Here is a 14,849-nt window from a genome sequence, read left to right as displayed (position 1 = left end):
ATTAAAAGGGCTTTATGAATTAACAAGAGGAAGCAATTAAGAGTCGGGCAACTAAAGTTGTTGGACTTTAAAATAAACAGCTGCCAAACTAAAATATGATGATTTCATCATATTTTAGGATCAGAAATACATATCTGTAGCATATACAATGTTAGACTAAATTTTCTAGCATAAAATAAGATTAAGGAGATACAAACACACAAGAAAAAATGACATCATTATGCAGCTTACCTACCTGCTACCCAGTCCACTGCAATACCCCGCACTCCATTTTCTCCTATCCCATGTGTGACAATATTTGTAAAACCAGACCCATCTGGTTTGATTCTACGGATTGCATTATAAGATTTCTCAGAGATGCTAAAATCACACCAGTAAATAAAGCCAGAAGATACATCGACATCCACATGCAGTGCATTTCTTCCTGGAATGTTTAAGAAAAGATTATTAAACAAGGCGCTAGCTAGAACTAGAATTTTTAAGTGTCTGCCCTCCTTTCTAACCTGTGATCTGACTATGCCCCATTGCAAAACAAAACTATTTGTTTCCCAGTTGCAAAGAGCACACCTACCACCCAGATCTTGGTTTCCCACCTTTCCCACAATAAGAAGCACTGGCTCCTAAGAGACATAGATGATTAGAATTTGGGGGTAGAAAGATATGAGGTGAACCTAGAACATCTTACTACACCAACAAGCAAGGAAGCACTCAAACAGTGATGGGGTCATATCAGAAGAACACAGGCAGTCACTTCAAGAGGTTCTCCCTGGCCAAGATGGATCAGCTGGAGCACCGAAAGAGTAATTATATTAAATGATTTGTAACACATTGAGTTAAAAAAGTGAAATTTTGAGTCCACAGTGATAATTTTTTTTTAAGTTTCACTGGGTAAATAGGACAGCGCTCCTAGAAGAATATTATCTAATAAATGTAGAAGAAATGATAGAATAAGAAAATCACCATTTTCAATCCTAATTAAACAATCATTTCAGACAAGGATCATCAGTGGCTGTGAAACCCAATTGGTAAAAGGCACTAGGGAAACAAGATATTCACTGGATGCCACAGTGTGACCTCAAAATTTTCTTACAAATTACAAAGGGAAAAATACACCTTTAAAAAGCAGGGATTTCATGGTAACCACCTTAACCAAGTGATCAAGTTTAAATATCACTAAGAGGGGAAGAAGCTGACATCATGTTCTTCTTAACAAGACTATGTATCAAGTGCATGGCATCACCTATGAGGTATTCTTGCCAAATGTGTTCGATTTCAATCTAATCCAACAATTAGATCTAACTTTCATTTCATGTGAAATGCAAGGTATAAATTGAATAACATGTTAAATGATACCAGGAAAAAATAATCAGATAAATCCTCAATGTGAGATTCTAAAAGATAATTAGTCTGTCTTTTCAAAAAAAATCAACTTATTTCTTAATAAATCAATGCCATAACAACAACAAACAAAACAAAAAACCAAGGCAACTACTGCAGATCAAAAGAAACTGAAGAGACATTCCAAATACAATGCATGAGTCTTGATTAGCTCTTGGCTGGAAAACAACAATAGCTATAAAAAATTTTCTGAGGCAAAAGAGAAAAATATAAATATAAATATTAGATGATAATGCCCTTAGAAGATGCATGTTAAAGTCTGTAGCGATGAAGTATCATGATATCTGCAAGTATTTTCAAAAAGTTCAATAAAGATGTATGGATATGTACCAGGTGGAGCAAAAGTAGGTTTACAGTTGTGAGTATATGAAACACAAACTTCATTCTTACATTATTTATTAATTATTGTATTGTTTTCATACAAACAACTGTAAACCTACTTTTGCCTCACTCTGTGTGTATACACACACACAACCATATACAAATTGGGACCTCAAATGTGGCAAGATGTTAACAATTAGACATGCTTCACCTCCTCATGCAACCACAGAGAGAATTACAACTAAACCTCAAAACAAATAACACCTAGAACTATCAGAAAATTGAACGGCATGGAAGTCCAACAACCAAGTATTTAAAGAAGCCACATTCATCCAGAAGGGGAGGAGGGGAGAAGGGGAGGAGACGTGATGTGGTGCAGAGAAGGGGAGACCAGTGTGGACGATAAAAGTCATGAGGGACACCTGGGGAGTGAGTGGTCTTAGCCCCAGGCCAAACCACATAGTGTTCTCGGCCAGACCACACAGCCCAGGGTTCTTGTGCAGGGAAGAGATATCCCCATAACTTCTGACCATAGAAACCAGTGGAGGTTGGGGCGACAGAAGAAACTGCTGTATTTGTAGGAAACTCCACTTAAAGGACCCTCACAATCTTAGAACGCATGCAAACCCACCCATTCTGGGATTCAGCACCAGGGCAACAGCTGGAAGGGTGCCAGTTGCATACGGGGAGTGGGTGAAGTGACTGGAAATGGGGCAAGTGCCGGGCAAACCTTCAGAAGCCAGGCAGCAGCACTGTCTCTTCTCTGAGCCCTCCCCCAACACATAGCCTCAAAGTGGTGATGTGGGTTGCCCCACCCTGATGATTTGCCCTATACAATTTACAGGCACCTCTTCAACAATAGGCCATGCAACTAAGACAGGGAGTCAAAACTAACCTATCAGATGCAGAGTTCAAAACACTGGTGATCAGGATACTCAGAGAACTCATTGAGTATGACAACAACATAAAGGAAGAAATAAAGGAAGCCAGGCTTCCAATCAACAATTTGAAACATAAGGAATAAATAAGCATTCAACCAGAACAGTGAGAAGAATCAAGAATTCAAAAAAATGAGGAGAGGCTTAGGAACTTCTGGGACAATTTTAAACATACCAACATCCGAATCATAGGGGTGTCAGAAGGAGAAGAAGAAGAGCAAGAAATTTAAAACTTACTTGAAAAAATAATGAAAGAAAGCTTCTCAATTTGGCAAAGTAAATAGACATACAAGTCCAGGAAGCACAGAGAGTCCCAACAAGTTAGGCCCAAAGAGGAATATACTGAGACACATCATAATTAAAATACCAAAGGTTAAAGATAAAGAGAGAATCTTAAAAGCAGCAAGAAAAATACAAAGGAGTTCCCATGAGACTGTCAGCTGATTTCTCAAGAGAAACTTTGAAGGCTAGATGGGACTGGCAAGACATATTCAAAGTGATAAAAAGCAAGGACCTACAACCTAGATAACTCTATCCAGCAAAGCTATCATTTAGAATTGAAGAGCAGATGAAATGCTTCCCAGACAAGGTAAAACTAAAGGATTTCACTATCCCCAAACCATTATTACATGAAATGTTAAAGGGACTTATTTAAGAAAAAAAGAAGATCAAAACTATGAACATTAAACTGGCAACAAATTCACAACTATCAACAACTGGATCTAAAAAAAAAAACAAATTAAGCAAACAACCAGAACAGGAACAGAATCATAAATATGGAGACCATTTGGAGAGTTATCAGCTGGGAGGGGTAAGGAGGGGAATGGGAAAAATGGTGCAGGGATTAAGAAGCATAATTGGTAGCTACAAATAGACAGGGGAAGGTTAAGAATAGTAAAGGAAATGGAGAAGCCAAAGAACTTATATGTACAACCCATGGACATAAAGTAAGGGGGTGACTGCTGGATGGAAAGTGGGTACTGGGCGGAGGGAGGCAAAGGGGAAAAAATTGGGACAACTATAATAGCATAATCAATAAAACATATTTTTTAAAAGTTGGGTGGAAAAAAATTATGAATTTTACAATATCTTTACAAGATGGTCATTTAGATGCATGCCTTTTTAGATATGAAAAAACAACACTGTGTCACAAGTATATGTGAACATGATCATCAAGCAGGAGCCTGTGTGGTGCCAGAACACTGACACCTCTCACTGTATGCTTTTCTGTCTTTTCTGACCATTTCTCCAAACCCTTCCTTGCCTTCATCCTTTTTTCTTCCCTTCCTGTCTTTTATCTCTGTCATTAGTCTGTGGCACTCTCCTTCTGAGGCTACTAAAAACTTATTAAGGAGAGACAAATAATGTGAGTTCATTTATTTCAACTCATCAAATATATATTAATAAATCAGATTGGAGACTATTTCATTACTATCCTAAATAGTAGTAGACTCTCTACCCTAAAATTTCCATTAATACTCAGAAATAAGGAACAGTTCTTCTGACCGCCAACTCTAAATAATTTCTTGCGATCTCATTCTATGTTGCTATAGGCCTGTCCTCCTCACTGTGGTATGTAGACCAGCAATGTCAGCATGCCCTGGAAACTTGTTAGGAATGCTGATTCTCTAGCCCCACCCCAGACTACTAAATCAGAGAATCTGCAGATAGGACCCAGATCTGTGTTTTAAAATCCCTCCAATTCTGATGCACACTAAAGTCTGAGAACCACTTGAGGCTGAATCAGTCCATTTAAAGAGAAAGACAAGCTTCATTGTGTGCTGAATTCAAACACAGAGAAAGGCTTTACAGCACCAAGGATTGCAACTTGGCACCAGATGGGGTCAAATCTTACTTAGAGTGGAGTGGCGTACCTTGGCCTGCCACTGGCACCATGGCTTCCGAATGATCCGACAATTCCAGGCTAAAGCCTCTGATTGCAGAGAGCATTGAAACCACAATGAAAGAGCTATATGGAGAGCAGGTCCGATTATCAGGATTGAGCTTAAATCCAGTGGCACAGGCGCACGAGAACAGTCCTCCTGGTACAGGCAGGCAAATCTGCTGACAGGCATTCACATTGTTGCTGCAGCCATTTGAGGATTCGGCAGAGGCTAAATGAAATGAAAATCAGTTTGTAACTTTTGACCCTACCTACTTGCTTCTCCATCCCAACCTTTATAATTGGGTCAGCAAATAATTCATTATAAAATTAATAACAAAATACAGTATCTGAGTTAACAACCTAAAAACAATACTTGAAAGACTAAAGCTTATATAACTAACATCTAAAGGTATGAAAACAGAACCACAACTATTGTACAATAAAGAATGGAGCACCAATTGTATTTCTTCCACAAATCATGTAAAAATTAGGGAAGTCAGTATAAAAATCCTATTTTTTTTTCCTCTTGGCCTATGTACTGGTATTTAAAATTATATCAGTTTAAAGACATGATCAACAATATGATAGGTGTTTGTTATAAAATATATTAAATAAGAGCATTTAAAAGCCTTCTATTCACATGCAATAGAAATAAATACTAGTGACAGCTGAGGTTATAGAACAGCAAACAAATTGTTTGATAATCTTTGACTAGAAGTTAAAAGCTATAAACTAGGTCAGAACTATAAAAATAATCTCTAGATCACAATGCTAATTTAAAGGGGGCATAACAAAAAGATTATTTCTGAAAAATATGTTGAAATAGGCAACAGCTAATAATATTCCTTTTAACATTAAAAATTCCAGAAATAAGCCAGGCAGTAAAAGACAAATACCACATGATCTCTCCTTTAACAGGAACCTAATCAACAAAACAAACAAGCAAAATATAACCAAAGACACTGAAATTGAGAACAGGCTGACAGTGACCAGAGGGGAGAAGGGAGGGAGTTTCAGGGGGAAAGGGTGAAGGGTTTGCAGGAACAAGTATAAAGGACACATGGACAATAACCGGGGTGGGGGAGGGGCTGTGGAAATGGAAGGGAGGGGGGAGGGCGGGGGTGTTGGGCTGGTGGGGGGAAAAGGCAGAAAACTGTACTTGAACAGCAATTTTAAAAACGATTAAAAATTCTATCCTGATACATTTTCCCAGCAGTTATCCAATTAATATTTACTGAGCAAGGTACCAGAACCTTTGTAGTTACTGGGTAGAGAGCAAGAAACAAGACAGACAAAATGACCAGCTAATTAGAAAATCCAGGCAATAGACCACTAGGTATATCAGAGAGTGCTGTGAAGCAAAGCAAAGTGAAGATTTTAAGGTGAAGAGAGAAGAATGGGAATAAGCTCACTCTGAATTCAACCCAGCCTTTCAGATGCCAGATTAGTCTCAGACACTTAGCTATGCTTAAGACATGGTTATTTTAAAACAGTTTGAGTCCTTTCAATTTGCATGCATGTGTATGTACATAGGTCTGTGTGTGAGCATGTGTTTATATCTAAGTGTGTAGATGTGAATACACATTGTACATCCATGACGGTGTATGTTACAGTGACAAATACTTACTGTGTTTATGGTAAACTCGGAGTCCCCTTAGATTTGGAGTATTATCTCGCAAGACTACTTTGTTGGCCCCAGTGGCCTTGTCAACTCTTTCAATGACCTCGTAATGCTCATCAGTATAATAGAGGAAGGAACCATAGACAGCAATTCCCCAGGGGTGGGAAAGATAGTTTACCAGGACCATTCGACTTGTGCCATCCACGTTTCCTCTTTCAATCTAAAAGACCAGAATTTTGTTATTGACTGATTCATAGTGAAATGAGAGAAACATTTAAAATGATAGACTTGACATTTATACAGCCCTCTATCTTTCACAGCGATTTTTTGTATCTATTTTTTGATTTGATAGTCACAGCTACACTGAGCAGTAGGTCAGGCAATGTCATTGTGCCCATTTCATTGATAATGAAGCTGAAGTTCAGGTAAGTCAATCAACTTTCTCAGGTGGCATTGTGAAGAAATGAGGACTAACCCTATTTCATCTCTGCATGTGATATTCTAGTCAGAGATACACAATTAATGTCTCCTTAAATATGTCCAACTGTGGGCCATTACACAGGAGTGACTGACCCTGAATTTAGCATCATCAACAGTTTCTGCAGTGGGGATCGGGAACATGCTCTGTATAATCACAGGAGACAGCAAGACTGGTGGGGCAAAGGGCAGCACTGGTATAGCAGAACAGGTGACAAGCCTTAGTCAGAATGACTTGGTGAACTTGAAAGGAACACACAAGAATGAAGTTCCTATTGGGAAATTGTGAGTGGCCTGCTTCTGGAAGAAAAACAAAATGTAGATAGCTGGTTTGATTTCATTCCAAAACTCTTCTCAAGTACCTCCTCTGTGCCAGGATCTGAGCTGAGCATTGGCAAGAGAGACAAATGGGTTTGGGCCCCCTGCCTCAATGGGCAAGGGAACCCAGCAGCTACAAGCACAGGCTGTGCCTTAGAAACTGACAGAGTTCCAGAAGATAAGGTTGCCCCGAGGCAGCTGCTGAGGGAGTTCCCTATAGCAGATTACAGCTGACCCAGCTCAGCTGAAATGTGTGGAGCTACTCCTCTAGGCCAGCGTTCTAGGCTGAGCAGTAATTAAACCTATAGGTTATGGGTTTCATGAAGACAACATGTCTCCATCACAAAAGCAGGTACAGTAATGAGGGTCATGTTGTAGTCAAGGCTAGAGAGAAGTGGCTCAGAAGGGTGGAGGTGGCAGAAAAAGGCTGGACCTGAGGAAAGAGAGCAAGGATTGTGTGATGATTAAGTAAGGACATGGTTATCAGAGTCAAGGAGAAACAGGAGGCTTCTAGCCTAGCAGAAAAGATGGAGAGTTACACCTCTAACAAGCTCACAGACCCAGGAGGGCAGAGCAGAAGCAGAAAGAGGAAGGGAGGGAGATGGTGAGTACTGTGTGGGTCATGCTGAGTTGTATGCAGAAATCGCAGCATGTGACAAGAGCTTTCTCATCACTGCACACATCCCAGACAACTGGGAACAGTCTGGATGGGCCATGTAGGCTCAGCAATGAAGACCAACAGACTGAAAGGGTGCTCATACCACTCCCCTGCTGGTGACCGCCCAGTAGAGCTTCTGATCTTCAATATCAAGAGTGAGAAACTCCAGGTGTTCAAGGTCTCCAGTGAAGAGGGTCTTCAGAGATGTGCCATCCATGTTAGCACTCGCAATTTTGGCAGGAACCCCACTGTCAGTTCCCTGGTCCGACCAGTACAGTTTCCTGCGAACATGAAAAACACTAAGTCAATGAAACTGAAAGTGGATTAGGGTAAATGGCATCCTTTATTTAAACATTTAAATGATAATGTGTATGCCTTGTCCTCAAGATACACACAATTCAATGGAGAAAGTCTGATTCATCAATATTTTTTTAGTACAATGTTGAGTATTTAACCAGTATCAATGTTTATATATTTCCTAGTTATTATTGGGGTAGAGGTCATTTTCAATGGTTTCTAAACCAGCAGGGTATCATCTATCTTTGGTGGGTGATCCTTTAGCTTGGTCAAGCAGGTGGAAAGCTTGTGACCAAGGAGGAACTTACATCAACAGTCAATGTCTTTCAAACGATCTCATTCTGCCCGGTACACTGGGAAGGACAAAGCTAATGAATATGTTGTCAGGCACCTGCCTGCTCACCTCCCAGGCTTTTTCCTTAGTTATACAAATCATCATCTCCCACAAGACCAGCTACTTTCCTATTTAATCCGATTTCTTTGATGAAAAATGCAACAAAATAGGAGAAAAAAATGAATAACATTTTTCTCACAATGGAATTTCATTGGCATGCTGATATCGGGATGTAAAACTTTCTATTTCACAATGAACTAGACTCAGTCACCACAGAGAACTGCCAAATCCACAATAGATGAAAGTTTTCATCAACGTAGATGAAGGGTTGCTTTCCTTTTCCACTGAGGACATAACTTCCAGACTTGAATCCAGGTTTTAATTTCTTTCTATCTCCTCTCCTGCTATAGCCACAATAAACAATTCTCTTACACTCTTTCCTCACAAGTCTTCAAACTCCTTGATTCCAATAATCTTTATTGCATACCTATTCCACCACCAATCCAATATACCAATCCCATGAACCTCATCTGCAAGTCCTTCTAACTTCTCAAACTCTGAAATTCTCTGCCTTGACAAACTCTCCCATCTCATCCCTGCTCTTATTTTATTTCTCCTGTTGAAGCTTCTTTGCCCTTAAAACTTGCAGAGCTCCCAAACCTCCAGTCCTTCTATGCCTGGACCTCATATGCAACCACTTTAACAATACTCTTACTTGTTCTCTTGATCTCCCAGCTTGCCTACCTCCCTAATTATAATCCTGTATTCCTATCATTAGTTGCTTTCTCCTCCCCCATTCCAAGCTACCAAAAGTTTGCTCAACAGTCACAGAACTCTTGTGAACTCTGAGTTGACTAAAAATTTATGCTACCCAAACCTTAGCTGTGAACAATCACCCCTAGCTGACCATGTCGTATTCCCCTTCTCGGGTCTTTCAAAGTTTTCCCTACTAATCCCAGCCCATAATTTTCATTCTCAATCAGTGAGCCCATCACTGATCTTTCATCCGCTCTTAAAAATATGCTCAGGTTTCCCTATTCTAAAATTTTTTCCTGTTATACTTTGGTCTATACACATCTATCTTTTTCTATTTTTTCAATACCAAACTCTTAAAAAGAGTAGTCACATTTCTTCACCTTCCCTTCACTCTAACTCTTTTATGTCCTCAATGAACATCCTCTCTCTGATGTGACCAGCGACTCAACCCTTTATTTGTGACACCCACAGGAATGTTTTTCTGTAGCAACTGATTCAATAACATTGATCATAATTTTCTCAAGACTTTCTCTTTTTTAAAATATATTTTATTGATTATGCTATTACAGTTGTCCCCTTTTCCCCCCCTTCACTTCCCTCCACCCTGTACACCCTCTCCCATCCATATCCCCCCCTTTAGTTCATGTCCATGTGTCATACTTATAAGTTCTTTAGCTTCTACATTACCCATACTATTCTTACCCTCCCCCTATCTATTTTCAACCTACATTCTATGCTACTTATTCTCTGTACCTTTTCCCCCTCTCTCCTCCTCCCACTCCCCTGTGGCTAACCCTCCATGTGATCTCCATTTCTGTGGTTCTGTTCCTGTTCTAGTTGTTTGCTTAGTTTCTTTTGGTTTTGCTTTAGGTGTGGTTGTTAATCATTGCGAGTTTGCTGTCCTTTTACTACACATGTTTTTTCTGTATCTTCTTTTCTTAGGTAAGTCCCTTTAACATTTCATAAAATAAGGGCTTGGTGGTGATGAACTCCTTTAACTTGACCTTATCTGAGAAGCGCTTTATCCGCCCTTCAATTCTAAATGAGAGCTTTGCTGGATAGAGCAATCGGGGATGTAGGTCCTTGTCTTTCATGACTTGGAATATTTCTTTCCAGCCCCTTCTTGCCTGTAAGGTCTCTTTTGAGAAATCAGCTGACAGTCTGATGGGAACTCCTTTGTAGGTTACTGTCCCCTTATCTCTTGCTGCTTCTAGGATTCTCTCCTTCATTTTTACCTTGGCTAATGTAATTATGATGTGCCTTGGTGTGTTTCTTCTTGGGTCCAACTTCTTTGGGGCTTTCTGTGCTTCCTGGATTTCTTTGAAGTCTATTTCCTTTGCCAGAATGGGGAAGTTCTCCTTTACTATTTGTTCAAATAACTCTTGCACTTGTTGCTCTTCCTCTTCTCCTTCTGGTACCCCTATAATTCAGATGTTGAAACGTTTAAAGATGTCCTGGAGGCTCCTAGGCTTCTCCTCATTTTTTTGAATTCTTATTTCATCATGTTTTCCTGCTTGGTTGTTTTTTGCTTCCTTCTGGTCCACTCTACTGTTTTGAGACCCAGTTTCCTTCCCATCACTATTGGCTCTCCATGCATCTTCCTTCATCTCTTTTATGGTAACCTGCACTTTTCATCTAATTTGCACCCAAAATCAACCAATTCTGTGAGCTTCCTGATAACCAGTGTTTTGACCTGTGTATCTGATAGATTGGCTATTTCTTAGTCACTCAAAAGGATGAGTCCTGGGGGACTGATCTGTTCTTCTGTTGGAGACATGTCTCTCTCTGTCTGTCCTTCCCGCCCCCCCCCCCCACCGCCGCCGCCATCTGGTCACTCTTGTTACAGTGAGGGGCGGAGCCTTAGGTATTTACCTGGGCTGGGCACCCCAGTCATTAGATTGTGACGTTGTGTGTGGGGACGGGTGCGGGGGCGGGAGGGAACAATGGTGGTAGTTCTGTTCTCCTGAGATCACAGTCCCTTCTCTGGGATCCTGGGTTGCACGCTCTGCCCTGGTCCACAATCGCTGCTTCACTGGGTCCGCCAGCCGCTGCTTGCATACTCAGGGTCCACCGCTGCAATGTTGCGCACCCTGAGGGCTTACGCACGGAGTTCGCGCCGAATTTGCTCCGAATTCTCCCCGATCACCGCGCCCCCCCCCCCAGCTCCGCCCCTCCTACCAGTCTGAATGAACAGGTCTACTTCAACTTCTGGGCTGTCTGACTTCCATTCAGATAAATTCTCTGTCAGTTCTGGGTATTATTCTGCCTCTAAATTGTTGTTGTTCTAATCTTGGTTGTGCGTGGAGGTACGGTGCGTCCACCTATGCCTCCATCTTGCCAGAAGTCCGATGTCTCAAGACTTTCTCTTCACTGAGCATCCAAAACATTATATCCATGAGTCTCTATCCTGTTTCCTCTGAAAAATCAGTGCTTCCCAATTCAATTGTGCTGCTCTTAGTTACCTGAACATTTCCTCTCTCTTTGCTCCTGCACTTGACTTTGCTTCCTTCGGAGAATGGATGATATCCTTAAAGCCAGGTCTGCATAGTGAAACTCTATGTATGTTTTAAGATCCAGTCCAAACAGCATCACCTCCATTAAGCTGAAAATTTCTCTCTACAGCACTCTCATCCCAATTTTTTTATCTTCTTTTATGGCTCTTAATCATATACACACCTGGGTTATTGGTATTTATGCATGGGACTTATCAAATATATTAACCTATAAATTCCTGAGGTTATAAAAATTATAGATTATGCTTTTAACAATCTTAGTATCAACCCATATACCCCTAGCCTTGGCAGAGAATGCTTTCACTTGCCAAAATCAATGTCTTCCTCTTCTTTTTTTGGTAAAAAACTGGCCTACATGTCCTGGCTTCCTTGTAGTTAACTGTAGCCACGTGACTGCATTCTAGTCAAAGGAAGGTGAGCAGAAGTAGTATGCACGCCCTGCAGGCCTGGTCCATAAAAACTACCCAGCGCATTCCTGAATGCTCCTCCCTCTACTGCTCAAAAGGTGTCAACACCCAGGATGACTTTCAAAGTCTCCTACTGAAGACCCCGTCAGCCTGGGCCCCTGAATGACCGTGCAGAATAGAGCTTCTCCCACCTTATGCCCAAACTCCACTGCCCAAATGAAAGACAAATAAACTTCTATTTTCTTTGAGCCATTATACATTTTGGGTTTTGTATTAATAGCTTGCAGATTCTAATAGACCATCCAATAATAGCAGAATAAATAAATGTTTGATGAAAGGAAAATGAATAATGCATGAACTTGAGTTTCAAAAGTGGAACTTTAAATCTAAGACTGTCCTTCTGGAAAAAATAACTAAAAGTTAGGACAAGCCAGCAATCATGGAATAAAATTTTTGCTTTTGGTACCCTTTAAGAATTGAGATTGATTTGTGCATTGCCTGTACTTGAAGCAGAGAGCTGACACTTCCTCCCCTCCCACACCTGAGCATCTGCTGACTGTCAAACAGAAAGTCAAAATGTACTTGGTGCAAGATAACTGTTCTCTTAAAAAGTCAATGCTCACACTTTATAATTTATTGTTCTAGTTTATAATACAGTATAAAATGAAGTAACTGATCAAACAGACCAGAAGACTCTAGTCTATGTCATGAATTTCGTTTTCTCCTCTTCTCCCTGCCCTTGGCCTCTTCCACTCCGGTCCTGACCAGTCTTTTCTAAAATACAGATTTGGTTCCATCACACTCTTCCTCCAAATTCCCTGCTGGCTTTTTATTTCTCTAAAGAATCAAGTACAGTTCCTCAGCATGACATCAAAGCTCCCCACAATTTGTTCCCAAATGACCTTCCTTATCTGCTGTATCTCCCATCTGGTCAACTGGGTCAACTGACCCCTACGCTAAGCCTCTGGTTCCAGAGCCTGTACCACCATGCCTCTGCACCCTTGGCACTCAGCTGGCCTCACATACCATTCCCCAGTTGCAACCCATCCTCTACCTACTAGAAGCATTTTCATCCTTCAAGATGTATTTCAAATGTTATCTACCCCCTTAAAGTTTTCTACATTCACTCAAAGTCAGAATGCGTTGCTCATTCTTATGATTCTATTTTTAAATTCCTAAAATTCTTGCTTGTTTGGAATTGATTTTCAGTCCAATGTTATTAATTTGAAGAACACAGAACAACATACATATCATATCCTTCACATTAAACATATCACAGAGCTATTTCTCTTCCTCACTGAGATCTGTATTTTTCAAATGTTGGCATATGAAATCAGAAAATGTCCTAGGTTTGAAACCTCCTATTTTCATCAGACCATAACATGTACACGAATGGTGCTGTATGGAAGGCATGAGTTACTGCTTAACACTCACCCATTAACAGGATCAACAGTTATGCCAACTGGAAAACCAACTCCAAGAGCTGTCCCATCATTGGTAATCAGTGTTTTTCTGTATCTGACCTCGCCCCGGAGTGTCAAAACCTAGAGCATACAATCATTTATTAGGGGAAAACAAAGAAAGCTGATGTGAAGGAAAACGTAGAACACACAACAAATTCCAAAGCAAGACTAGAGATGAGTGGGGGATTTTGCATGAAGTTCAGATAATTCCTAATTATATTTCCTGGATATAAGAAAATTAGCTCAGTAGAAAATGAGACTGAGTCCTGACTGGTGTGGCTGAGTGGATTGAGTGCTGGCCTACAAACCAAAGGGTTGCTTGTTTGATTCCCAGTCAGGGCACATGCCTGGGTTGTAAACCAGGTCCCCAGTAGGGGGCACTCCAGAGGCAACCACACAGTGATGTTTCTGTCTCTATCGCTCTCCCTCCCTTCCCCTCTCTCTAAAAATAAATAAATAAAATCGTTAAAAAAAGAAAGGAAGAAAATGAGAGTAAGAAAAGAAAAAAATCACATCTCAAATGCCTATTTTCATTTCACTGAAAGTTCAGGAGAAGAAATGTATATGAATAAAAGAAGGATTCAAATGAGGAAACACAGAGAATCACTGCTACTGAGAAACTACAAAAACCTTCAAAAAAGATAAAATTCTGGAAGACAGATGGGAACCCCACAGCCTCCCTGCCTCCCAGTGACTGGGCCACAGCACCCAGTGACCCATCACTGCACGTACAGCTGATCAAACAGTGTGAATTCACTCAGAGTTAAAGTGAATTCTCTTCCAAGTTAACAGAGTTAAAACACACAAGTTCAAATCTCTGCCCTGCCAGGTCTGACTGCGTGACCTAAGGCAAATAAATTCAGCTCTTGGAACTCAGTTTCTTCATCATTAAAATGTGGATGACAATGGCACCTCCTGCACAGAGCTCACAGGACAATGAGATAACATGGATAATTGGCACAAGTGTGTTTAATAAATGTTTCCTATATTTTATTGGTCCATTTATTGGACACTAGTAGGTACCAGGCATTATACTAAGCATTATTGGATAACCCTGTGAGATAGATACCATTATTATGCCTGTATTACAGATGAGGAAAGAGACCTAAAAAGATTTAACTTAATGTCTTTCCCAATACCATCTATTTTTAATTGTATTGCTATTATGTTATAATCACAATGCTAACAGAGCCTTGCAACATCACAGAGAAATATGGATTACTGGACTAGAAGCAGTTTTTTTTAGGAACAAGTCTATTTTAATATGCAGCTGAGAGGGCCAGGAGGAGAAAATGTCTGTTGATTTGCGCAAAGCTTTTTATAACATTGTTTTCCAATGCCAATAGTTATTTGTGTGTCTGTGTTTCTCTCTCTCTCTCTCTCTCTCTCTCACACACACACACACTCACACCTTTCTTCCTGACTGTTCTTTTCTCTAAAATTTTCTCTTCTATGGTACCTTT

At 40.3% G+C, this 14,849-nt stretch overlaps 1 protein-coding gene across 2 annotated transcripts in view; it reads right to left on the bottom strand.

Annotated features, from left to right (window-relative positions):
• The window catches only part of LRP2 (LDL receptor related protein 2), a 199,855-nt gene that overhangs the window by 77,456 nt on the left and 107,550 nt on the right, over positions 1 to 14,849 (bottom strand). For both annotated transcript variants that reach the window (XM_045860549.1, XM_045860633.1), the window contains exons 34-38: positions 13,358 to 13,467; positions 7,720 to 7,897; positions 6,170 to 6,383; positions 4,532 to 4,771; positions 236 to 424 (exon numbers count right to left, since the gene is read on the bottom strand). In XM_045860549.1, coding sequence (XP_045716505.1) covers positions 236 to 424; positions 4,532 to 4,771; positions 6,170 to 6,383; positions 7,720 to 7,897; positions 13,358 to 13,467 — 931 coding nt within the window. The remainder of the gene's footprint in view (positions 1 to 235; positions 425 to 4,531; positions 4,772 to 6,169; positions 6,384 to 7,719; positions 7,898 to 13,357; positions 13,468 to 14,849) is intronic.

The sequence above is a fragment of the Phyllostomus hastatus genome, unplaced genomic scaffold (genome assembly GCF_019186645.2).
Source record: "Phyllostomus hastatus isolate PE091 unplaced genomic scaffold, TTU_PhHast_1.1 phas_contig_1, whole genome shotgun sequence".
Taxonomy (NCBI): Eukaryota; Metazoa; Chordata; class Mammalia; order Chiroptera; family Phyllostomidae; genus Phyllostomus; species Phyllostomus hastatus.
Note: the sequence above shows the minus strand (reverse complement) of the source record. Positions and strands in the feature narration are given on the sequence as shown.